This window comes from Ranitomeya variabilis, chromosome 1 (assembly GCF_051348905.1).
Source record: "Ranitomeya variabilis isolate aRanVar5 chromosome 1, aRanVar5.hap1, whole genome shotgun sequence".
Classification (NCBI taxonomy): domain Eukaryota; kingdom Metazoa; phylum Chordata; class Amphibia; order Anura; family Dendrobatidae; genus Ranitomeya; species Ranitomeya variabilis.
Window position 1 is genome coordinate 326,944,901 of NC_135232.1, and position 26,112 is coordinate 326,971,012.

At 41.3% G+C, this 26,112-nt stretch overlaps 1 protein-coding gene and 1 long non-coding RNA gene across 2 annotated transcripts in view; one reads left to right on the forward strand and one right to left on the reverse strand.

The window, feature by feature from the left end:
- LOC143817309 (uncharacterized) overlaps positions 1 to 26,112 on the reverse strand; it is a 130,321-nt gene that overhangs the window by 60,122 nt on the left and 44,087 nt on the right. The gene's annotated exons all lie outside the window — the stretch shown is intronic.
- On the forward strand, positions 19,663 to 20,616 carry LOC143793635 (olfactory receptor 4E2-like). The gene has a single exon (XM_077280695.1). It carries the CDS (start codon positions 19,663 to 19,665, stop codon positions 20,614 to 20,616), a length of 954 nt encoding a protein of 317 aa, XP_077136810.1.

A 26,112-nucleotide genomic window follows, 5' to 3' on the forward strand; every position in this document is an offset into this window, starting at 1 on the left:
TCATATTGCTCAGTAATAGTCGCTTTTGCATCTGCTTTTTTTCTCCTGCTATTCGCACTGATACATAGTCTTTTTTACCAGGGCACATTTGACTGAATTCATCATCCTCAAAAAATGCCTGCACCTTTTTCTTCACTTCCTCAGAAACTTTCTTGCCAGACTTGATTCTAGGTAAGGCTAAGATCCCATGTTCACATTTAAGCTTTCGAGCTTGTTTGACCATTCGTTCAGTGATACCGATTTCGTCTGATATAGCCTTAATGTACCAACTTTTAGGTGCCAATGTCAAGATTTGGACATTTTTGGACAGCAATGGGCCGACAATACAGCTTCTCTGAACCGATTATGTTGCAAATTCAGCAACAATTCCAGACCACTTAGACTGAACATTATGGCTTGGGAACCAACAAAAGATACCCAATATTAGGCTTGGGATCCTAGGCAAAGACACACACCCTCAGGCTTCGGAACCTGTGATAAAGAGACCGCCGGAGGCTCGCCTTGCACGGCTCCTAGGCGATGGGGCTGCCAATTCTCGAAAGACAGCATTATTACAATTCTTAATAGGATTATAATACCAATTCTTAGGGAATTGGTTGTGGTATAACCACCATGGACCAACGCAAGGGTTTGAATAGTGCAGTTACCATTCATTGCGTATTAATAAATAACACCATGCTCAGTGGCATTTTTCATTTCTTAAACTGAGAGACTCCAAAAAAAAACCAATGATCCTTGTAGAGAAAAATGTTCTCTTTCTAATGATATCAGAATTAATATATTTTGGGTGTACCCTTTTTGGGAAATTTGACCTAAAAATAGGTAAAATTTGTTTTTTTTAAGTTTTTCATCATATGTGGGTGTGAATATTTCCACAAATACATATGCTTTGACCGTGATATTGCAGCAATGCAAAGTCATGTACATGTTTGGTGTACAGGGCAAAGCACCAGTTACTATTGGTTTTTGGTCTTGAGTTATATATGGGCAAAGTTTGGCATAAATTTTATGCAACGCGTTTTTCAAGCTACTTTGACACAAAATTGCGGCCGAAATATTGTTTTGTCATAGCCGGTAATAATTTTATCGTGTTTAGCAGCAAAAGTTGAGCTAGTATGCCGAATTTCAGCATCATAGCCAGTATAGAACTCTAATGGCTATGTGCCAAAGTTTGCAAAATCCTCTTAGCTGAAGCCGCAGGCTTGGTGGAACCTCCAGTGAAAGGTCAACAGTACCCAATGTATTTGAGATCTGGCCCTAAAAATGTACAGAACCTCTTTTCAAACATACATGTACATCCTTATACATTTTCAGCAAAATCGGAGAAGGTCGAGTGGGGACGATTTTTAAAACTGGTCCACTTGATGTGGAATGACCCAAATGTAACAATTTTCAAACTTTTAATTTGTACGCCCTTAAACCACAGAGTTGTTACACAAAATAGTTAATAAATAGCATTTCCCACATGTATACTTTACTAGTCAAATTTTTGAAGCATATTTTTGAAGCCTGTCCCATTCATTGATCACCCTCGCTGTCAAAAGTGTTTTCTAATATCTAATCTGTATCTTCTCCCTTTCAGTTTCATTACATTGCTTCTCATGTTTCTATGTGTAAATGAAAATAAGGATGATCCTTCTACACTGTGACATCCCTTCAGATATTTTAAGTCTCCTCTTCACCTTATTTTTTTATTCAAATGCATAGTTTTTTGCCTTGTTTTTATTTTTATTTTTTTTACTGTGTTCACTAAAGGAGTTAACTAGTCAGACAGTTTTATAGGTTGGGTCGTTCAGGATGCGGCAATATCAAACAAGTGTACTTTTTTCATAAAAACACATTTATGGGTACAATATATTTTAATTTTTTATTATTTTGTGACTTAAAAAAATACATTTTTACAGGTTTTTTTTGCTTTTCTTTTCCTTTTTTACTTATTTCCTTTATGGGACTTTCACTATTTGCAGTATGATCTCTTTATAAAGAATTGCAATGCTTTATGATCTGTCAGAGCTTCAATGACACAAGCTAGTTAGATCATGATCTAACTAGCTTGCTAGCATCAGTGACTCTGATGTTGTCATGATGACATCGGGTCACTACAGCAACGATCGGCCCTTCGGAATGACGTCACAGGGGCACCAATTGGATGGCAGAGCTAGCCCCCTCCCTCTCCCTGCCTTCTAAATGCTGCAATTGACATAGATGATGTGAGGAGCTGTGCGTTCAAAACCACCATAACTTATCCAAAAGTCCAAGGTCGGGAAGTACTTCCCAACCTCAACATATGGATACATCTAAGGTTATGAAAGGGTTAAGGTGAAAAGTCTTTGCTCAAGCCAAGAACTGATGCATTTGCCTGGGAACCTTTACTTTGAGATATTTCAGCATACATACCTGAGTATATGTAATAAATATATATAAGAAACTTTGCTTAACAATTCTTCCGATTAACCATTACCACCAGAATAGATATGAGAAAACGGAAGTATCTAGAAATCCACATATAAGTACTAAGGTTTCTCCTTGTAGAAAGTGACATGCCAGGTCTGGCATGCCAGTATGAAGAGACGCCTTGCATGCTTCTCTGGGAAATTAAATATGCAACTTGTCTCTTCCGGTAGGAAGAGAGCTTGACCTCTAGTGCCTAAGTCATATTGCAAGGCTCGTTAAAGGGCCAATGTTGACTTGTAAGTTAACTGCTGCCAATAGGTGCACTAGAGTTCAAGTTTTCTTCCTCTCCAGAGAGACAATTTGCATAGAAGTACTAGGATTTTGCTTCCTTTCAGGCATCTCATTTGCTATACAATGTCTTGAAATTCCCTGCACTTTTGATTACAGTTTCTATGCAATAACTTCTTAAATGTAAGATTATTTTAAAAATATGTCCATCTAATAAGTGTTGGCTATAAAGTAGCCATAATATTATTGCAATCTCTATTTCTATAGCATCAACATTGCAATAGGAGAAAAAACACACAAGTAACCAATGAAACAAAAAATAAGTAAAAAAGGAAAAAAAACTTACAATCTAAATAAAATAATAGAACTAATAATAATAATAATTTTATTTATATAGCGCCAACATATTCCGCAGCGCTTTACAACTTATAGAGGGGACTTGTACAGACAATAGACATTACAGCATAACAGAAATCACAGTTCAAAACAGATACCAGGAGGAGTAAGGGCCCTGCTCGCAAGCTTACAAACTATGAGGAAAAGGGGAGACACGAGAGGTGGATGGTAACAATTGCTTTAATTATTTGGACCAGCCATAGTGTAAGGCTCGGGTGTTCATGTAAAGCTGCATGAACCAATTAACTGCCTAAGTATGTAGCAGTACAGACACAGAGGCTATTAACTGCAAAAAGTGTATGAGAACATGGAGTAACCTGATTATGTTGTTTGTTTTTTTTATTTATAGGCCACACAGGGATAATTAGGTTAATGCATTGAGGCGGTAGGCCAATCTGAACAGATGAGTTTTTAGGGCACGCTTAAAACTGTGGAGATTGGGGATTAATCGTATTAACCTAGGTAGTGCATTCCAAAGAACTGTCCAAATTGTCACGATTCACACCGTGACTGTCACCAATTGTCAAGATCCCTTAGCCGCTGCCCACAATATGTCACGGATTGGGGTGACTTTAGACCAACAGACGGCTCTCACATGTGCAGGAGAGTTATCCTAGTTATCCCTCCACTGCCACAATGTGATGAAAACACACACCCGAGGCTATTGACCTCTTAGTTTACAGCAGGGGCTTATTTTAGGTATCCCACTGCTCTTCAATATACCATGAACTGCAGGGATTTGTGTATCCCGCTTACAGTTCCACTTAAACCTTGCAGCTCTCTGGCGCCCCCCTTTCTGTCAGGTCAGATTAGGTACTGCACCTAGGGTGATTAGTCGCCAGAAACGCTGCCTGCTATGTACTGGCTATTGGGTGCACTGCAGCGACGCGATAACTACTCCCACTCAGGCAGGAACAATAATTATCAAGCCGCAGTCGCTACAGTGACCCCCAAAAGCCTGCACACGGTCGCTGACACCAGCTCCAATTGAACGGGTCTGGAGCTAACCCCAAAACAGTAGCGTAATTCCCTTCAGAGACAGGGTACGGTTTAGGGCAGGAAGAACTAATAGAAGTTCATGGTAGTAAATTTGTTGGAATGGGGGATATAAATAAATAGAGATGAGCAAGTTGATTCCATTTTACCCTTTGCAGAAAATTTATTTTTCCCATAGTGCCTTAGAGCTATCATATCACATATACAGCCAGTGAGGAGGAACTATCATAGTCTGCATAAGAGCAGAGAAGGGAGCACAGCAGTCATATTGAGGCAAGAATAACACTTAGTGAGAGAAAGCTATAAAATACTGAATAAACTATACCGATAGTTTGCACAGTAGTGAGGAATGATTACCATTAGGTTTCCCATAGCCCTGTAAGTTGAGACAACTTTTGCAGTATTAACCCCTTCCTGAGCATGCAATTTTCCATTTTTGCACTTTGCTTCTTTCATTCCCTTCTTCCAAGAGCTGTAAGGCTATGTGCACATGTTGCAGATTTGCCTCTGGATTTTTCTGTGCGGATTCTGCACCTCTTGGCAGAAAACGCAGGTGTGGATTTGATACGGATTTCGTGCGGTTTTCCTGCGGATTTACTGTGGATTCTTTGCAGATTTCATGCGTTTTTACCCCTGCAGATTTCTATTTCTATTATGGAATGGGTGCAGAAATGCTAAAGATCCACACTAAAGAATTTACATGGTCCTTTTTTGAATCTGCTGTGTTTTTCGTGCAGATTTTTCTGCATCATTAGCACAGCATTTTTTTTTTTGCCATTGATTTACATTGTACCGTAAATCACTTGCAGATCTGCAGCGTTTCTGCATGGAAAAAAAACTGCAGTTCTGCAGGAAATCTGCAACATGTGCACATACCCTATCTTTATTACTGTTCAAACCACACAGTCATATCAGGGCTACTTTTTTGCAAGACAAGTTGTACTTTTCAATGAAACCATTCATTTAATCAAAATAACAACAACAAAAAAAGCGCAATTCCTCAATTTTATTTTTTATTTTATTATTTACCATGCTCACTATATGGCGTGGGTCATACTAGCGAGAAACTCCCACGAGTCTCTCACATCAATACCCGGCACTGCCGCCGGCACTCGGGACCGGAGCGTGCGGCTGCATGTATTTCTATGCGAGTGCCGGCAGCAGAGCCGGATATTGATGTGACAGACTCATGGGAGTTTCTCGCGTTGCACTTGCAAGTGTGACCCCGGCCTATATATGATCCTCCATGTAGTCATAATTGTGCAGTTACCAAACTTGCATAGTTTATTTTTATTAAGTAGTAAAAAAAATGGAAATTTGTACACAAAAAAATGTTGATTGTGTCTCCATTTTACAAGAGCTTTAATATCTTCATTTTTTGGTCGATGGGGCTATGTGAGGGCTTATTTTTTGCACCCTGAGCTGACATTTTTATTGATATAATTTTGGGGGTAGATAAGATGTTTTAATCACTTCTTATTGCATCTAATTTCAGTGTTGTGGCAGCCGACAAAAACATAATTCTCACATTTCAATTTTCTTTCTCATTACGCCATTTACCGATCGGTATAAAGTATTTTACATAGAAAGATCAAATGTTTATGAAAACAGCGATACTAATTATATGTATATATATATATTTTTTTTTTTTTCATTTCTTTATTTTTAATGGGGGAAAAAAGTGGGAGATACAGTATGAACTTTTATATTGTTTGTTTTGTTCATATTTTTTTTTTATTTTTACTTTCTACCGCATTTGTTAGTGGACATGAACCTCCCAACATCCTATTACTTTATCATCGCTGTCCCTGATGGGGCTCACAATCTAAATTCCCTATCAGTATGTCTTTGGAATGTGGAAGGAAACCCACGCAAACACGGAGAGAACATACAAACTATTTGCAGATGTTGTCCTTGGTGGGGTTTGAACCCAGGACTCCAGCGCTGCAAGGCTTCTGTGCCTGACATATGAGATAATTGAACGTCATATGTCAGGAAGGGGTTAAAGAGGTACCATAATTTTAATTCTCATTTAAAAAAAATTAATAGAAATGTGCTCTGTCTCCTCCTGGCTTAATCTTTCACTCCAAAAATGTCAGTTCCCAGAAAAATCTGTATTCACTGAGGACAGATTGTTACGTTACTGAGATAGGAGATGGCAGTTACTACTGATAAGATTCGAAGAGGAAGGAGCTAGAGACAAAGCTTCTCCCTCCTCCTTTTCCATTACATAGAATTTTGTTTCTGCGTCCTGGAGAACGCTGGGAGTGGAAGTATCCGTGACCTGCCGGAGCCTGCACAGTAGAAACGTGAAGCCATTGAAGGGCGGAACAGTGAAGAGTAGCAATGACACTGCGAATGCGCAGTTGCCAGATTACAGAAGGAAAACCAAACATCACAGATACACAGTGACGCTGTAGGAGGCGATTAAAGATCTTGAAAGTTGTTAATACAATTCTAGCACTAGTAAAGTTTTCGTTGTGCACCAAATCAATTTGGTGGAAATCAGATTTTTAATAAAAATATTGTCAAATTTCTAAATATTTGGCTAATAAATAAAGCTTCATGAGCTAATCACTCAAGCAGTATCTGAACCAAGATTGCTATATAGTTCAAGGGATATTTCTTTCTCAGCCATTCATGGCTGAAACCGAGATAACTGTGTCCACAGGAAGCGAGAACTATTTGTGTTAAGCGTGAAGACAGTTATTCCTGCAAAGCATAAGGAAGGTTCAGTAATGGGCTGAATCAAAAACAAGGGGGATTTGGTAGACGCAGATCAGAAGGCAAATAATGTCATGATGAGTGTCATCAAATGTATGCTGGTAGAGCTGTTCTTATTGTGATATCAGTAAAGTCTGATAGGAAGTACAAAGACACAGGACGCCTGAAAGAGTAAACTTCTCATCTGTGTCAGCCATACATGAAGAGTCAAAAAGTGTGAACAGAACTCCAGACGTGATGGATAATCTTAGCTTGATTCATTTGTTCATAGGTAGGTCAACAGATTTTATACTGGTATTCGTTACCTGACATAAGCTTTCCTCATACACTAGGAAGACGGTTAATACAATATTCTCTTAGAGGGGTATTATCACTTTAGCCAAAAAAAATGTACCCATTGTATCTTGATAAACCATGCAATTTGATTCATTCATTCAATATGAAGATTTAGAATTAAAAAATAAAAGATATATATATATATATATATACATAAATATATATATATATATATATATATATATATATATAAATACATGTGTATAAATTGTATCTATCTATATAGATAGATAAATAGATGTATGTATGTATATATATATATATATATATATATATATATATAGTATATACACACAATATACATCCTTTGTTCATACAATGAATAAACGTTATGCATGCAATTGAACGTTTCTGTTTCTTTTTAAGTCACTTTTCTTTTTTTGTTTTGTGATCACTGATGTTTTTTGTGCCACATTCAACATAATGGCACATATGGTTCATGGATTTAATTTTTGTTGGGAGGTCTATGCCCTGATATGCTATTCTTTTTAGCAAATAGTTGCACATTTTGCAAAACTGGGCAAAAATTAATGATGTACATAATTTCACTCTAGAGAGAATACATTTAAAAAAATGTAGCTATTTTGGGAATAATCATTCAGGCAAAAAAAATAATAGGAGAACCTGCCCATAGTTGCAGACTAAAAATGCTCAGATGAAAACATGAAAAATAGACTTCAAAGAAGGCACAAATAAAAAGAAGAATTTGGTGCAAACCAAAATAAAGGCTCAAAACACTAAAAGTTCTACAAAAAACAGGTGCAAATACAATAATAAATTGGTGCCTATGTGCTGAAAACCATGAGTTTTATAGTCTTGTCTATAGTGTATCGGAAGATTCAGCATAGTTTATTAAAAGGTAATGATGACATTGATTTACCATACATCAATTCACATCCAAATTACATGGGTTTTTATTCTACCACTGCTGGCAATAATGCTGATGCATTTTATCTTGTTCTTTGCAGTTTTCACTATGACCCAATGTCAAGTGTTCCAGGATCATCAGATAAGAACAACCGAAGGGCAAGAAGCCATAATCTCCTGCCATCAGAATCTTACAAGTCATGATGTCATGTTCTGGTACAAAAAATAATTGGATGGAAAGCTTGTATTTCTTTCTAGTGGATATGATGGCAAAAGTAATGCAGGATCATTTATAATGTCAGTCCTTCCCAAAGAGCGGTCAGCTCGCCTCATGAAGACTCATGTTTCACCCGAAGACACTGCGGAATACTATTGTGCTGTGAGAGACACAGTGCTTTGCCCTTATCGTCCTACCGTGCAGAAACTTTAGTAATCTTTCTACTTCACAGGCAGCTCATTACAGCTTTTGTATAACTGGGTTAAAGCTCAATTCACATCTGTATGATTGCTACCATCTGAGAGAAATGGCCCGATTTTTTTTCAGGTATCATTCTGAGAGCATCCCCTTTTTTTCCAATGAAAAGTCACCTGGAAGGTCACATTAATTTATTAACATTTATCACTAGGCAATGGATCTGTGAGACTCAAATGTAAAATGGAAACAAATTAGAGGACCTCTGATTTGCATCCGTGTCGTAAGGATCTTCATAAACTTTAGTGGCTAATTCTGATCTGCAAAATGGACAAAGTGAATAGAAAATGTTCTGCATATCACATATCTCACTCTAGGTTCCATGATTTTAATGGAATTGTGTCTAGATCCATTCAGTTCTCTTATGTGTATCATAAAAAATTGGTCAGCCTAGGCTTCATTCAGATGTAAGTGTATATTTCTCGTGTGCAAAAAATGATCTGTGTTTCATCAGTTGTTCTTCAGAATTTCATCAGAATTTGGTCAGAGTGTCAGTTTTCACATCAAAGTTTGGTCAGAAGTTCAAAAACGTGAACTGATGACTGTTTCTTAAGTTTCTCACATAAAGCAGAATATGCAGTAGTATGGCAACAAGGGAGCAGAGGATGTGGTTGCCCCATGCCTCTGAGTTGGGCTGGGAAAAATGGTCTCCCTGTATTGCTGCTTTCCGTTCTTTAGGCCACAGGTCACTTTAAGCTTGCAGCCTGCAGAACACTAAGGCTATGTTTCCACAGTCTGGAAACGCTGTGGGTTTGACGCTGCGCACATCCGCAGCATCAAACCCGCAGCTTCCAGATGTTACAGCATAGTGAAGGGGATTTCAAGAAATCCCATGTCCACTATACTATTAAAAGATGCAGGTGGCAGCCTGCATAACCGGACATGTGGCGCGTCTTTCTAGACCGCAGCATGTCTATTTATGATGCGGAGACGCTCAGTCTCTGCAGCGTAAATTTCCCATTGACTATCATTAGATGCGGTAAAACCACATCTAATTATTAGTCACATGCGTAATAACTGCGGGTATGCAGCTTGCTATGCATGTGTACTAATCATGTGAGACCGCCGGAAGTTCGCTTCCACTGCAGTTCTTGCTATGACTGAGCCGATGGCGAGAACTGCCATGCACGTGACCACTGGGGTTATCTCTGGTCAGTAGGCAAGTTCTCACGGTCAGCTGATCGTGAGAACTGCAGTGCAGGTGACCGCCGGAGACCAAGTTATCTCCGGTAGTCATCTACAACCTCTGCTGTGTCTGGATGTCAGGCTGAGCCAGGCATCCAGATGTAGCAGTGCTGGAGATCGTCGTAGGACACTCATTATTTAGAACTACATCGGAACAGGGAGTATTTTGTGTTGGTTTATCATATTATTTTTAGTGCAGGAGATTGAGGGCGTCACGTGGATTAGGAGTAACAATAAAATGGTGTGTGCTGTTTTATTTCAATAAAAGACTTTATTCTGGCCGTGTCTTTATTTAACATGTAACAACTATAGGATTAGTAAGGGAGAGGTGACTTATTGACACCTCTCCATTTCTAATCCGTGGGCTTGATGTCACCTTACAATACAAAGGTGACATCAACCCTAGAACTATTACCCCACTTGCCACCACTACAGGGCAATTGGGAAGAGTCGGGTAAAGTGCCACAATTGACGCATCTTTGGATGCACCAATGTGGGGTGGCTGCAGGCTGTTATTTTTAGGCTGGTGAGGGCCAAAATCCATGGGCCTCGCCAGCCTGAGAATACCAGGTCGCAGCTGTCTGCTTTTTAAATAAGGGGACCCCACGCTATTTTTGCTAACCATCCAAGGTAAGCAGACTGCTGCGGCCTGGTATTATCAGGCTGGTAAGGTTCATGGATATTGGTTCCTTACCAGCCTGAAATGCAAGTCCCAGTAGTCTGCTTTTCTCTGGCTGGTTTACAAATATAGGGGGACCCCACACCATTTTTTTTTTTGCATTTTATTTAGTAAAAAAAAAAAGGAAAGGACAATACATATTACTGACCTCTCTATTCTTTCAGGAACTTCCTGTGTGGCCGGTCTCACGCTTGCGAGTGTGATGCGAGTCTCTCGCATCAACACTCGGCACTGCTGCCAGCGCTCAGGACCGGAGTGTGCAGCTGCATGTATTTCTATGCACATGTCGGTCTGAGTGCCAGTGGAAGTGCCAGGTGTTGATGTGAGAGACTCGAGTGAATATCTCACATCACACATGAAAGTGTGACTGGCCTTTCATGTACTTCCGGATGTGACACAAGATTCAACATATGTAAATTAGTACACATGCGAAGTAAGCTGCTTTTCCACAGCTAATACGCATGTGACTAATAATTAGATGCAGTTTTATCGCATCTAAGGGTATGTCTCCACGGGCTGGAACGGCAGCGCTTTGAATGCAGCATGTGCCCGCTCCGTTCAAATCGCAGCTGGATTCACATCATTCTATGCATAGAAGTGTGCTATTTATCTTGCAGAGACTGAGCATCTTCACAAGATGACTAGTCTATGCTTTAACATCTGGATGCTGAGGGTTTGATGCTGCAGATGTATGCAACATCCAACCAGCAGCATTTACTGACTGTGGGAACATACCATAATATATCTGCAAACAGGAAATCACTTTTTTTTCCTTCCCAGAAGCCAACTTTTAATTAACTTTATTTCAAGTGACAAAAAAAAGGTGTGCAATGAAAAAACGCATCAAAAACGCAGGTGACCTGCCAGTGACCTCAGATGCAGATTTTATCTGCATCAAATCCTGAACAAATACTGAGCCATTGTGATGACATCATCACACTGCAACATGCACAGGATATCAGAGGGCCACAAGATGCCCACACCTGCTGATATCTATTGCTGGACTCGTCAAGTTTAGGTGAGTATATGATCTTTATTTTTTTATTTTAATATTGTGTGAGGGGCTACCAAGGGGGTCCTCACACATAGTGGGAGCTACTAAGAAGGCCCTATGATGTTTATTTTTTAGATTAGTATTGTGTAGGGATCATTATAGTGTGTGGGCTACTAAAGGAGCCCTCACACATTGTTGGAACTACTCAGGATGCCATCATAGATAGTAGGGGCTCCTAAGGGGACCCTGAGACAAAGTGGGGGCTACTAAAAGAGCCATAATACAGTGAGGGGGCTACTAAGGGATCCATGATACAGCATGTGAGCTAATAAGGGGACTATGATACAGCGTTTTGCTACTAAGGGGGCCATGATACAGAGTGGTGGCTACCAAGGGGGTTTTCTTACAGAGTTGGGGCTACTAAGAGGGCCATCCTACAGAGTGGGGGCTGCTAATGTGGATAATATACTGTGTGGACTGCTGTGGAACCATCATACAGTTTGGGGGCTACTATGGGGGCCATCATACACTGTTGGGACTACAGTGGGACCATGGTACAGTGTGGGAGCATGACAGTGATGGAGGAGGAAGAAGCAACAGATGTGGTTAATGGAACAGCTGGTGGTTGGCGAGGTCCACTAGTCGGCATTTTAACGCAGTGAGATTCGCACTTATTACTGGTACTGCTACACAGTAAAGTGTATTACCATTTTCTGCTAAATGTATAATATGTTTTGCCATTATATGTACATGTTTTGCACCATTATTGTTGATAGGGAAGGTTAAGTGCCCCGAGCCGTTCATTACATATAGTGCTAGGGGGAATAGTACCCTAAGTTGGCCTGTAGATGGGGGCATTATTAGTGGGATAGTAATAGTTAATTGTAGGAGGGACACGGTGGGATAAGTAGTGTGGCTTTCCAGGTTTTATCCAGTTGGGGCCGAGGCTTCTGTGTGGGACACAGGGCTGGCTAGCCCAGGTCAACACCGTGCCCCGCAACATTTGTCAGAAGAGTGGGCCCTGCTGTCAGTATCCAGGAGGCCAGGGTACAGAAAGAAGCACAGCGACACCAGAGATAGCAGTGTAGTATAAGTGGAACTGCAGTGCAACGGGAAGAAGGCTAAGCAGAATGGGAGCAAGGTTTCCAAGATGTGGCAGATTTTTGTGTGGGACGAAAAAGGTAGAGATTACCCCCATGAGAAGCAGGAATTCTGGGCATTGAGGACACTGAGGGACCAGAGGAAATGAGCCATCCCGGGGACAGGTTTAGCGGCAGAGAGAAGAGGCAAGGGAAAGCGTTGCCAATTGTTATGATTGACTGTGCCCTGGATAATGCTGTGTTAAGTAAAGAAGTTGAAGTTAAAGTGAAGCCGGACTGTGACTCTTTAATTGTGGAGCCGTCTGTAAGGAATACACTCTCATGCCGGGAGATCCCAGATGACACAGAGAAGCAGCACCAAGGTACTCAGGGAAGAAAACATGACCTTGCGCTGGGAGAGGGCCAGGGGGTGATACAGGGCTTACTGTTGGCCATGACAGCAGCCCTGGCCCTGGTTCCCTGCACTGGCCACAGCCAGAGTTGTGGCTAAGGATGCAGTGCTACTTGTGGCTGCATCTCTCCATGTCTGTGCGGCAAACTGCAACATAACCTCTTTGTCTTCTTCCTCTTCCACCTTCTCTGGTGAGCTACTCAGCTGCACACTGCTGGATTCAAATCAAGTGAGACCTACAACCTTATCTTCATCCTCTCTGTTCTCCTATTCCTCACCCTGAGAGACACCCTCCTTCTCTTCCTGCCCTGACACCACAGTACAGTCCGCATGTGTCTTTAGTATCTGAGTCTCATCAGGAACACCTCCACACCTGGTGGTTAATATCTGGTAAGAATGGTCTGGATTCTGCTCAGACTCTATTTCATCTGACCCTGATCCAGCATGGAAAAATTTTGGGCTTCAATGCAGATGCTTTTCTCCTAAGGATTCTGTGACTCTTTATAGCAGACATGTGATGCCTATAGAATAGAGTATATGAACAACTCTGCAGAAAGGCCAATCTGTGGTTCCTCACAGTCAGTTGGGCCTGTGGATTGTACCATGTGTGATGTTAGGGTAGAGGAAGAGGAGGAGAGGCCACTTGATGCACCGCCATCCACTGGAGCAGATGCTCTTTTTGGCCCTTATCTACAAGACATAATGCTGTGCGGCTGCCAAAGAAAGGGAGTGGAGTAGCCCATCCAATAACAAATGTCAGTGGTCTTTGGATAGGACAAGACAGTGCTTGTTCAGTTGAGCTTTCATTAATATTAACACCTAATCCATGTACATGTCAAACACCAAGCCTAGTCCCCCTTCTATCAAGATGTTGTTTTTTTCCACTCTTGCTGTATGTACCCTTTCTCTCTTATAACCTGCCGTTTCACAACCTTACACCCACACCTGTTAGTTGCCTGTCAGTAAATGAACAATCACTATTTATTTTCTTAGGTAGTGTGCCTAAACAAGACTCTCATACCTAATGATTGTTAAGAGGAAATGTGGCATTTTGATTCCTCACTGCAACACAGTTTTATCTCAAACAATTTGGAATAGCAAATACGGCCTCCTGGCTGAACCCCTATATTAGGTCTAATTATTATTATTATTCAGTTTTATAGTGCCATTTATTCCATAGTGCTTTACATGCGAAAGGGGGCAAATATAGACAAGTACAATAAACACGGGCAAAAACAAGGCACACATAAGTACAGAAGGAGAGAGGAGCCTGCCCGCGAGGGCTCACAGTCTACGGGGGATGGGTGAGGATACACTAGGAGAGAGTAGAGCTGATCATGTGGTGGTTCAGTAGACTGAGGATCACTGCAGGTTGTAGGCTTATCGGAAGAGGTGGATCTTCAGGTTCTTTTTGAAGGTTTCCATGGTAGGCGATAGTTTGATGTGTTGGAGTAGAGAGTTCCAGAGTATGGGGGAAGCACGGGAGAAATCTTGTATGCAGTTGTGGGAAGAAGAGATAAGAGGGGAGTAGAGAAGGAGATCTTGAGAGGATCGAAGGCTGCATGTAGGTAAGTACCGGGAGGCCATGTCACAGATGTATGGATGAGACAGGTTGTGGATGGCTTCGTATGTCATAGTTAGTGTTTTGAACTGGAGCCTCTGGACAATAGGAAGCCAGTGAGGGGCTTGGCAGAGAGGAGATGCTGGAGAATAATGGGGAGACAGCTGATAAGTCGGGCAGCAGAGTGTAGGATGGATTGGAGTGGTGCCAGAGTTGCTAGAGGGGTGGCCAGAGAGTAGGAGGTTGCAATAGTCGAGGTGGGAGATGATGAGGGCATGCACTACCATTTTTGTGATTTTGTGGTCAAGGAATGTACGGATCCTGGAAATATTTGTGAGTTTCAGTTGGCAGGAGGAAACAAGGGCTTGGATATGTTGCTTGAAAGAGAGGGCAGAGACGAGGATTACCCTGAGGCACCGAGCATGCGGGACTGGGGAAAGTGAGCAGCCATTGACATTGATGGATAGGTCTGGTGGAGGGGTAAAGTGAGATGGGGAAAGATGATGAATTCTGTTTTGTCCATGTTCAGTTTTAGAAAGCGAGCAAAAAAGAAAGCTGAAATAGCAGACAGACATTGTGGGATTTTGGACAGTAAGGAGGTGAGGTAAGTTCCAGATAGGTAGATCTGCGTGTCATCGGCGTAGGGATGATACTGCAAACCGTGAGATTCTATGAGCTGTCCCTGGCCGCAGGTGTAGATGGAGAAGAGTAGAGGTCCTAGAACTGGGCCTTGTGAAACACCGACAGACAGGGAGCGAGCTGAGGAGGTGATGTGGGAGAGGGAGACACTGAATGTTTGGTCTGTTAGATATGACGAGATGCAGGATTGGGCCAAATCTGTGATGCCAAGAGATGAGAGAATCTGTTACAGAAGGGAATAGTCCACAGATTTTTAAGAGGAAATGTGGCCTCCTAATTCCTCACTGCAAAACAGTTTTATCCCGAACGATTTGGAAAAGAAAATACAGCCTCCTGGCTGAAGCCTTAGGCCTAACGATTTTTAAAAGAAATGTGACCTTCTGATTCTTCACACAACACAGTCTTATTCCAAACTATTTGAATTAGAAAATAGGGACTAATGGCTGAGCCCCTATATTAAGCCTAAAAATTTTTTAAGAGGAAATCTGGCCTTTTGATTGCTCACTGCAACACAAACTCAAACTATTTTGACTAGCAAATGGAGCTTCCTGAGACTGCAACACAGTTTTAGCACAATCTAGTTAGATGCTGGAAGATCAATTTCACACAGGACAGGATCCTATCTAGCTAACGGGCAAGTTCATGTTCAGCAGCAGCAGTAGCTGGAGCGGCCTCTCTGCACTGTGACACTGAGAAAATGGTGACAATGAAACAAGATGTCTGCTTTTTATATGGGCAGGGACGTGACTTTGGCAGCCAATTACAGAAGTCCTTGTGTCATGACATTGAGGATAGTGTCTGCGCCCTGATTGTCTGCCGGAATGTACACACATTAATTTAAAGAAAAGAAAAAGAAAATTTAAAAAAATTACACTCCGCAGCCACTTCAGACCTAAACACACCCCTACCCTCTTAAAACACGCCCCCGCTCATCATATAACACCACTATCCAAGACAAAGTGAAAACAAAAGCATTAATGGAAATGCAGTCAATGAACTATCTGTGACCGAATTTTGGCGATTTTGAGTAAAAATGTTTGGGAAAACTACCACAAATCCGAATGTGCTAGGTTGAGATTGGCAAACTTTTTCCGATCAAGTTCGCTCATCTCTAGTGGGCACTTCCTCAGAAATCACAACCATGCTGAGTATTGGTATGGCTATGATTGGCAGGCGTACCACTTGACCTGACTTGTATAACCGCTCGATCACAGGTGGTGCCACCATTGTGCTCTGATTAGCATAGGGACAGAATATGGCTTGAGTGAGGGACAGTGTTAGGCTCTATTCATACTGGGAAAACAAGTTCTGTGGGGGTACCCTGCACCATGATTTTTTTAGGTACTCAGCACGAGGCTTTGTGAGGGCACTATGCACCAGGCTTTATGGGGACACTCTGCACCAGTCTCTGATGGGGTACTCTGAAAACAGGCTCTGAGGGAATACTCTGAAAACTGCTAGGGGGGCAGCTGTGGCATGTGCCCCAGGCACAGCCAGCAGGGGGGGCGCAGTCGGGCCGCCTAACGTGGAAGTCCGCAGTGTCTTCCCTGGCAGCTGCATTCTTCCATCCCTTGGACTGAGAGTCGGCTGTTCTCTGTGTCCACTGTCAAGCTGAAAGCCGGCATAGAGAAGCCGCAGCACCCGTGATTCCTCTCACGCAGACAGCAGCGCCTCTGGATTACATATTCATTCAGCAGCCAACTGTGCCAGAAAGAGTAAGCTGCCCACGGTGATGCTGCAGCACAGCGGCGAGTGTGTGTTTGTGTAGGGAGAGGGCAATAATGGTGCAGATGGGGAGAAAGCAATGATGGGGTGAGGAAATGGTGGATGTGGTGGAAAGGGCAAGGATGGGGATGATGGGGAGAAGGCAATGATGGAGGTGGGGACAAAGGCAATGATGGTGGTAAAGGAAAAGACAATGATGGGAGTGGTGGGGAAGGAGGCAATGAATGGGGGTGGTGGAGGAAAAGGCTATGATGGAGGTGATGGAAAGGGCAATGATGGGGTGGTAGGGAAGAAAGCAATGATGGAGGTGGAGGAAAGGGCAATGATGGGGTGGGGCGGAGAAAGCAATGTTGGTGTTGAAGGAAAGGACAATAAAGGTGGTAGTGGAAAGGGCAATAATGGGGGTGGTGGCGGAGGAGGAAATGATGGAGGTGGTGGAAAGGGCAATGATGGAGTGGTGGGGGAAAAAGCAATGATAGAGGTGCTGGAAAGAACAATGATTGGATGGTGGGGAAGAATGCAATGGTGGTGGTGGTGAAAAGGGCAATAATGAGGGTGGGGAGGAAATTATTGAGGTGGTGGGATGGGCAATGATATGGGGTGGTGGGGGAGAAAGCAATGATACTGGTGGTGGAGAAAGCAATGATACTGGTGGTTGAGAAGGCAATGATGGGGTGGGGGAGAGGACAATAATGAGATGCGGGGGGAGGAGGACAATGAGGGGTGCGGGGGATTGGGATGGGAGGAAGGGGGACTTAAAATGGACTTAGGAACAAGGGAAGGTGAAGGAAGACATTATCACTTATTATGTCTAACACAGTCCCTTAGTATAGGGTGTACATACTTATTATGTATAGCGCCACCCTTAGTTACATAGTTTCCTCTTTTATTATGAATTACACGTCCCTTATTATATACCATCCTCTCTAGTTATATATGATGCTGTCCCTTATTATATAGCTTCCTCTGCTGTTATATACAGTGCTGTCTCTTTCATAGTGCATTCTTGTTATTTTTGTTATTCACAGCGCCCTCTTTTATTACATAATCCCCTCTCTTTTTAGATATAAAATGACTGCTGATGGAGGAGCCAGTGACCAGGTGACCAGTCCATCAGCTCCTCTATTAGAAAAGAAGCTTTCCCATGCTCCATCAGCCATCATTGCATTATACAGCTAACAAGACAGGACGGTATGTAAAAAAAAGCATGGCTCTATATAATCCAATATGTAAGGAACGGTACTGTACATAACAAGAGAGGGCACTATATAATAAGGGATGGCAATGAACATAATAAAGGAGAATATGTAATATATATACATGCATGTGTGTGTGGCTATATATATAGCTTTATCGAAGAAAAGAATGAGAACGACTCCAGAGATGACGTAATCTATAAGGTACCTGGATATAAATGTTATTTGTGATACTGACTAATTCTCATGTTTTTATTTATGTTTGGAGCATTAAAGGGGATGTCCAGGTTTGTAATGAGACTGCAGTCATTCTTTGTGACTGCAGACTTCTGAATACTCTCAGAGCGCACTTCTCTCGGTTTTTCACTAAACATTGAGAGCATTAGAGAGAGCAGCTCGTCGGTACATGACTAATTGTGCAAATCGCGTATATCCCTGGGGGGGGGGGGGGGTGCCAAACTGAATTCTTGCCCGGGTGCCAGAAACCCTAGATACACATCTGCTGTGGGGATACTCTGAAAATAGCCCGTCTGTGGGTACTCTAAAAAACATCCTCTGTGGGAGTGCACTGAGAATAGCCTCTGTTGGGGTACTCTAAAAACAAGATCTGTGGGGGTACTTTGAAAATATTGCCTGAGCTTGCCCTTTACAGTTTGTAGGTGCTGGCCTGCCCTGCAGCAGATGTACTGTCAGAATGTGTGTTTACCACAGCAAGGGATGTTGATTACCGACAGGCTCATCTGTCTGTCCATAGCCAATGTTGGCCAGCTCATCTTCATTAAAATGAACTAGACGTTGATCACACAGGATTTGCCAGTGCTTTGGGTTAAATAGAGAATGTCCGAACCCAGTCATTGTTATACTCCACCACTGTATATTGTTTGTTCTATTTGCCATTGCCAATGTTTTGGAGCCTCCACAAATTAAAAAAACAACAACACAGAAATAATGTTGGCTGCCCCCTTTTCTTCTGCCTCTTCCACCTATACTGCTACGTCCACCTCAATCTCCACCTCAACCTCCTCCTTAACTTGCACCTCCGCCTCCTGGTTAAAGATTTTTTTTTGTTCTATGTTATTGTAAGCAATTTCGACATTTGTATGCAGAGCAGTAGTCCGGCTCTTACCCTCAATTTGCTTCCTTTTGCCCTTCCTAAGTCCATTGTACAGCACAAAAGATCAAATTCCCATTGACATCTATGGAGTTCTGAACTGGGTTCAAGCTCTGGTAGAGTTCTGATACCCAAACTGAACTTTGAACTACAGTTTGGCTGAACCAGATGAACCCAAACATTCTCAGGTCCTCTCATCCCTGTTTGGCAAGTATGTCCAGTGATTCTTACAGTGGAAACATATCAATTATAATAATTAGATTTGAAGAGGTTATTTTTACATTTCATACACAGAGTTCCAAGGGAATTATTGATCACAAAGGCACCAGAAGAAATTATATAAATATTAGATCGGGATCAAAATAAAATACTATGCTGTCAGCCATTGGCTTGCAGATCATCTTTGTGTAAGTACAAAGCAATGCAATAACGAGGTACAATAGGACTGTATGAAGGTTCATGGGTATCATATAGCAGCTCTGCACAGAGGTTGTAATTAGCTGTTGTAGGCCTGCGTACATGAACCCTGACTCTTATTTATTCTTATATATGTTTATGTTCTAGTTTCTTGCCCTATCTGCTGAAAAAAGGCTTCACAGGAACACAAGATGGCACTTAGGAATGAAAGTTCAGTGGCAGAGTTCACACTTAGCGGTCTACCCCACTCACATGAATCACGGGTTATTTTCTTTGCTGCTTTCCTGGTCCTATATTTAATGACTTTATCAGGAAATATGACCATTATCATTGCAGTTCACATAGACTCAAATCTACGTTCCCCTATGTACTTCTTCCTAAGTAACTTGTCTTTTCTGGACATATGCTACTCCACAGTCACCATACCGAAAATGCTTATTAACATATTTTCAGAAAGAAGGACAATCTCTTTTAACCAATGCATATCTCAGCTCTTCTTCCTCCATTTATTTGGTGGCACTGAGTGCTTCCTCCTTACTGTCATGGCTTATGACCGTTATGTGGCCATTTGTAACCCACTGCGGTATCACATAGTCATGAACCACAGGTTTTGCTTCTGGCTGGTGGCATGTAGTTGGTTTGCAGGTTTTCTGCACTCTTTCACTCAGGCTTTCCTCACATTCCAGCTTCCATTTTGTGGTCCAAACAACATCAACCACTTCTTCTGTGATGTTCATCCAATGGCCATTCTTGCCTGTGCTGACACATTTTTCATAGATATGTTCATCATTGCCAACAGTGGAATGATTTCCCTTGTATGTTTTGTCGTTTTACTGTTTTCCTATCTTGGCATCATTACAACAATCCTAAAGATCCATTCATCAGAAGGGAGGCGCAAGGCTTTTTCTACCTGTGCGTCACATCTTTTGGTTGTTACATTCTTTTTCGGACCATGTGTATTTATCTATTTAAGACCTCCTGTGAACTATTCAGCAGATAAGTTAATTTCTGTACTGTACACGGTTTTGACTCCTTTATTAAATCCAATTATATACACATTGCGAAATGAAGAAGTCAAAAATGCGATCAGGAATAAAATGTTTTCACATTTTTCAACCAAGATTCACATCAAAGTTCATCAATAATTCTGTTATTTATGTGAAAAGGGTTCCCTATTTTCTAATGATCTGGCATTACGAATATTTCATTTACAGTGTTATAACATCCAAATGCTGTAGGAAAATGTCTTTCTTAATGTTCTTATGTCACTGTTCAAAAAAACGACTAATCACTCAAAATATATTGCATGCTTATTGTAAAATATACATCTGTAAAGCCATTACTTTTGTCACAGCTGCAATGTATAGCATGACTCCGCTGCTAATGTTATATATCAGATCTCTAATGTTCACACCTTTTTTCAGGCTCCCCATAGAAGTCCATATGGAAAGAAAAACACCAAAAATGGGCTGTTCAGAAGGAATTTTCCCAAAATCACATCTATTTTACTAGAACTGTTAAACGCAGCAGATTTTATGCTAAAAAAAGTAGCATTTTTTTTACAGTACGTGGGATGTGATCTTGTTTTTAATTCAGCCAACATTATAAACATTTTTAAATTTTAACCCCTTATAAACAGCAATGCCCTTTCAATTTTTAAGGCAGTCAATAATGTGCCAATATTCTAGATCTAAATCAGCATACTTTTATGGATGTGGGTGGCCTGAGACACTTATGGTCCTGTGGTCTGAGATGTTGAGTGGAGCTATGGCATGAATTGTGAGTCTTCCTATTCCTAAAACAGCAATGAACACTGAGGAGAAACAGTGTGTTTCTGAAAACCTATTGTGCTCTGTGTCTGTGAGAGTTATTGTGGACAGCTCTAAGGGCTCCTACTCACTTGCGAGCAACTCGGATGAGTCTCGCATGTTTAAAACCCGGCTCTGCAACCGGCACCCAGATCGGAGCGTGCGGCCGCATAGGAATACATACAGCTGCACACTCCGCTCCTCTGTACCAGGTGCAGTGCCGGGGTATTGCCGTGCGAGACTCATCCGAGTCTCGTGCAAGTGAGTAGGAGCCCTAACATGTTATAAACTGCATGGTGCAGTGATGCTGCCTGGAACCATGTGCAACTGGCTGGGCATGGGCTATCTATCAGGCAAATGCACTGAACTTCAACACTGTTGTTGCTGTGGTAGAGCATAGTGCTACAAAAGAGGACGCAAGCTACTTCTGGCCACAATGCATGGGATGTTGCACTGGTGGCATCCACTGTGAGACAAGGTAGAGGAGAAGACTATGACAGCAGCTGGAATTGTTAAGCATAAGGATTTATTTTTTGAGGGGTTGTGTGGGAACCATCAAATGTTTTGAGAGGCTGTGTGGGGACCATCATATATTTTGCCTACTGTGTGGGAACCATTATGCATTATAAGCAGAGACATGATGTTGTGACTGTGACCGGGCCTATGCGGGTGAGGGGCCTGCCGATGCCAGCACAAGCCGACTCCAGAAAATGACGCCGCACCGTGGAGGAATGGAGGGAAGGTGAGTAGAATAATTTATTTTCTATGAATTAAAGAATAGCAGCAGAATGGTGGACATATATACCAGGATGGGGAAACATATACCAGCATGGGGAACATACATACCAGTATGGGGGATATACAGAAGGGGGAAATAAGTGTTTGATCCCTTGCTGATTTTGCAAGTTTGCCCACTGTCAAAGACATGAACAGTCTATAATTTTAAGGGCAGGTTAATTTTAACATTGAGAGAATATCAGAAAGAAAATCCAGAAAATCACATTGTATAAATTATATAAATTTATTTGTATTTTGCAGTGAGAAATACGTATTTGATCCCCTACCAACCGTTAAGAGTTCTGGCTCCTACAGAGCAATTAGACGCTTCTAATCAACTCATTATTTATATTAAAGACAGCTTTCTTACATAGTCACCTTTATAAAAGACTCCTGCCCACAGACTCAATTATTCAGTCAGACTCTAACCTCTACAACATGGGAAAGACCAAAGATCTTTATAAGGATGTCAGGGACAAGATCATAGACCTGCACAAAGCTGGAATAGGCTACAAAACCATAAGTAAGACGCTGGGTGAGAAGGAGACAACTGTTGGTGCAATAGTAAGAAAGTGGAAGAAATACAAAATGACTGTCAATTGACATTGATCTGAGGCACCATGGAAAATCTCACCTTGTGAGGTATCATTGATCATGAGAAAGGTGAGAAATCAGCCTAAAACTATACAGGGGGAACTTGATATCAAGGCAGCTGGGACCACAGTGACCAAGAAAACCATTGGTAACACATTACGCTGTAAAGATTTATAATCCTGCAGTGCCCACAAATTCCCCTGCTCAAGAAGGCATATATGCAGGCCAGTTTGAAGTTTGCAAATTAACACCAGGATGATTCTGTGAGTGATTGGGAGAAGGTGCTGTGATCAGATGAGAAAAAAATTGAGGTTTGGCATTAACTCAACCCGCGGTGTTTGGAGGAGAAATGCTGCCTATGACACATAGAACACCATCTCTGCTGTCAAGCATTGAGGTGGAAACATTATGTTTTGGGGGTTCTCTGCTAAGGGCAGAGGACTACTTCATTGCATCAGTGGGAGAATGGATGACAACCTCCTTCTCTCCAACAGGACATTAAAAATGAGTCGTGGCTGGTCTTCCAGAAAGACAATGACCCAAAACATACAGCCAAGACAATAAAGGAGTGGCTCAAAAAGAAGCACATTAAGGTCATGGAGTGGCCTAGCCAGTCTCATGACCTTAATACCATAGAAAATGTATGGAGGGAGTTGAACCTCCAAGTTGCCAAGCGACAACCTCAAAATCTTCATGATTTAGAGATGATCTGCAAAGAGGAGTGGACCAAAATTCCTTCTGACATGTGTGCAAACCTCATCATCAGCTACAAAAAACGATTGACTGCTGTGCTTGCCAACAAGGGTTTTGCCACCAAGTGTTAAGTCTTCTTTGCCAGAAGGATCAAATACTTATTTCTCACTCTGGTCTGCTGTGGGTTCACTCCTGCTAGTTCCACACAAAGAAAGGCAGAGTCCAGTTTCAACTTGTAACAGACAACTTTACTTGAATTCTTTCACAGTACGTCCAGTTCAGTTGCAGCAATTTCACAGGGAACATCACAGTACACATCCTTGTCTATTCCTGTGCTTTTCCCTACTACTTCTTCTTCTAGAATGCTCCCAGGTTGTACTGTTTTGTCTGGTACAGCAGCGCTCCTTCTGTCCAGCTTTACTATCTATAGGAGTTCCCCTGTTCATTTCGACCCAGACATAAAGGCATCTGCCCATGTAGCAAGCTGCCACATCTTGGTGCTGCTCTGCATTCCACTGTTGCTATTTACTTTAGTTCCCAAGCTCTGGACGTCTGGGGTCCTAGCTTCAAACATTATGGGGCCCACTGTTCTGCCTGAGCTCTCAGGCCCTACCGGACTGTCTGGGCAACCTGGCTCGCTAAACTCCAATCAGGAAATACTCCTGTCTTACCCACAATTGGCCCCTCCTATGTTAACTATTTACTCTACCCTGTAAACTAATGTGTCCCCATCTAGTGGACTTACTAAATTACTATACTTTCCCTTAGCTATAATACACATATAGCAGCATGAGGTACGTGACATTATTCACAAAATAGGACATGTAGAACCGGGACATGTTTGGGGCATTAAACAATTTCTGTGACCTCTTACACTCCCTCCTCCTTTAAGGATGGTCATCCCCGACCAAGTAATATTTTAATCTGTACAAAGTAATAGTCCACGCAGGGAGGAAAACATTCACATGAGGTAGTCCATTGTTAAAGCGTTGGAGAAAAATAGGAAGAAAAAGAAAAACTGTTTCTGATTAAGGGAAGTCTCTATTCCACAAGAAAGTCTGTTTTCATATTAAACCACAGGTGTCTGGCACACAGTCTTCCAGTTAGCACCTGGAATAATTGAGCCCCGGTCTCGTCCGCATATAGGACCTGAGCACATACACAGTTCAGTACAAAATAAACTTGACCTGTTCATCAGGTCCTCAGTCCTTGAGGGTTTCCCCCTCCTTTGTGTGAGGTACGGCCCCTTTAAGAACCATGTGTGTTGCACTTGCCTAGAATAAAGTTCAAGTTAATCATAGTCATTTGTAGCAGCCATGCACACAGTTCATCAGTTCACGGGAGTAGTAACGGGGATGCATGTCTCATCAAAAAGAAATCTGACAGGTGCCGCGCCCCCTATCAAATTGATATCAAAGTGTAGCAAATTGATATTAAAGTGAATTAAATAGATATCATACGGACATAGTAGAGTATCAAAGTGTATTAAAAAGATATCATACGAATATCGTAGTGAATTAAAGTGTATTAAATTGATTACTGACACAATTCCCACAAATTGATAACAAATTGTTATCAAAGTGATATCAAAGTGTATTAAATAGATATCATACGGATATTATTGTGTATCAAAGTTTATTAAATTGGTTACTGACAAGATTCCCAGTATAGACTTTTTGATACACCTATTATTATATAGGACCTTTTATTTATAGTCCCAATAATATTTATTCTCTTTTATTGACATTTTGATACACCTATTTATATAGGACATTTTATTGATACACCTATTATTTATATAGGACCTTTTATTTATAGTCCCAATAATATTTATCTCTTTTATTGACAATTTGAAACACCTATAGTCCCAAAAATATTTATTATCTTTTATTGACAATTTGATACACCTATTATTATTCCCAATAATATTTATTCTCTTTTATTGACAATTTGATACGATAAACTACTGATTTTTGTAAAATAAAGGAGAGACACCTTTTCAGATAAAAGTTATAATGTTTATTGAACAAAATCAATTACATTTTATAAAGACGTATGAATAAATTTCAATGTTAAATTAGATTCATTCAGTTACATCACATGTCTTGAACTCCACAATACACCGCAAATAAACAAATGAAATCAATTATCACTGAACACTCACTATTACAATCATATAGATGACTCGGAATTTAATAATGTATGTGCATAATATTTCTTACATAATAATTTATAGCAATACAATTCATAACTGCTACTTAGTGATCCACGTGGATTGCAGTATCGGTGATACTCTTTTTTTAAGCCTTAATGGGCCTTGAGTGATACCTAGTGGTGAGGAGTGTAAAGGACAGATCGCACTGCGTGGTGTGAATAGAGTTTGTGGCTTAGATGTTCCATCAGTTTCATTGGAATCTTTAATCAATCTAATTGTTCTCTAGTAGTGGATTTACCCACAACAGTGGAGGGCATATTTAATTCCACCATAACCTGCATAAATGTATTCCAGCCCTGGGGTAAATTCCTGCTGGACATGGCATGACTCTGAGTTGTGTTACATACCAAATCCAGCATGATAGAGCCGGGAATTACAGTTCCTTTGAATATAAATTCACTTTTATCACTCCACAATGTAATATTTTGGTTCTGTAACAGTCTGCTTAGTAAAAATTCTGCATTCTTTTTATATCACGGATTTTCATGACTTCAATTTCATTAATATCTGTATATTTATCAGGTTTTGAATTCAACAATTGTTGATCAGATTCT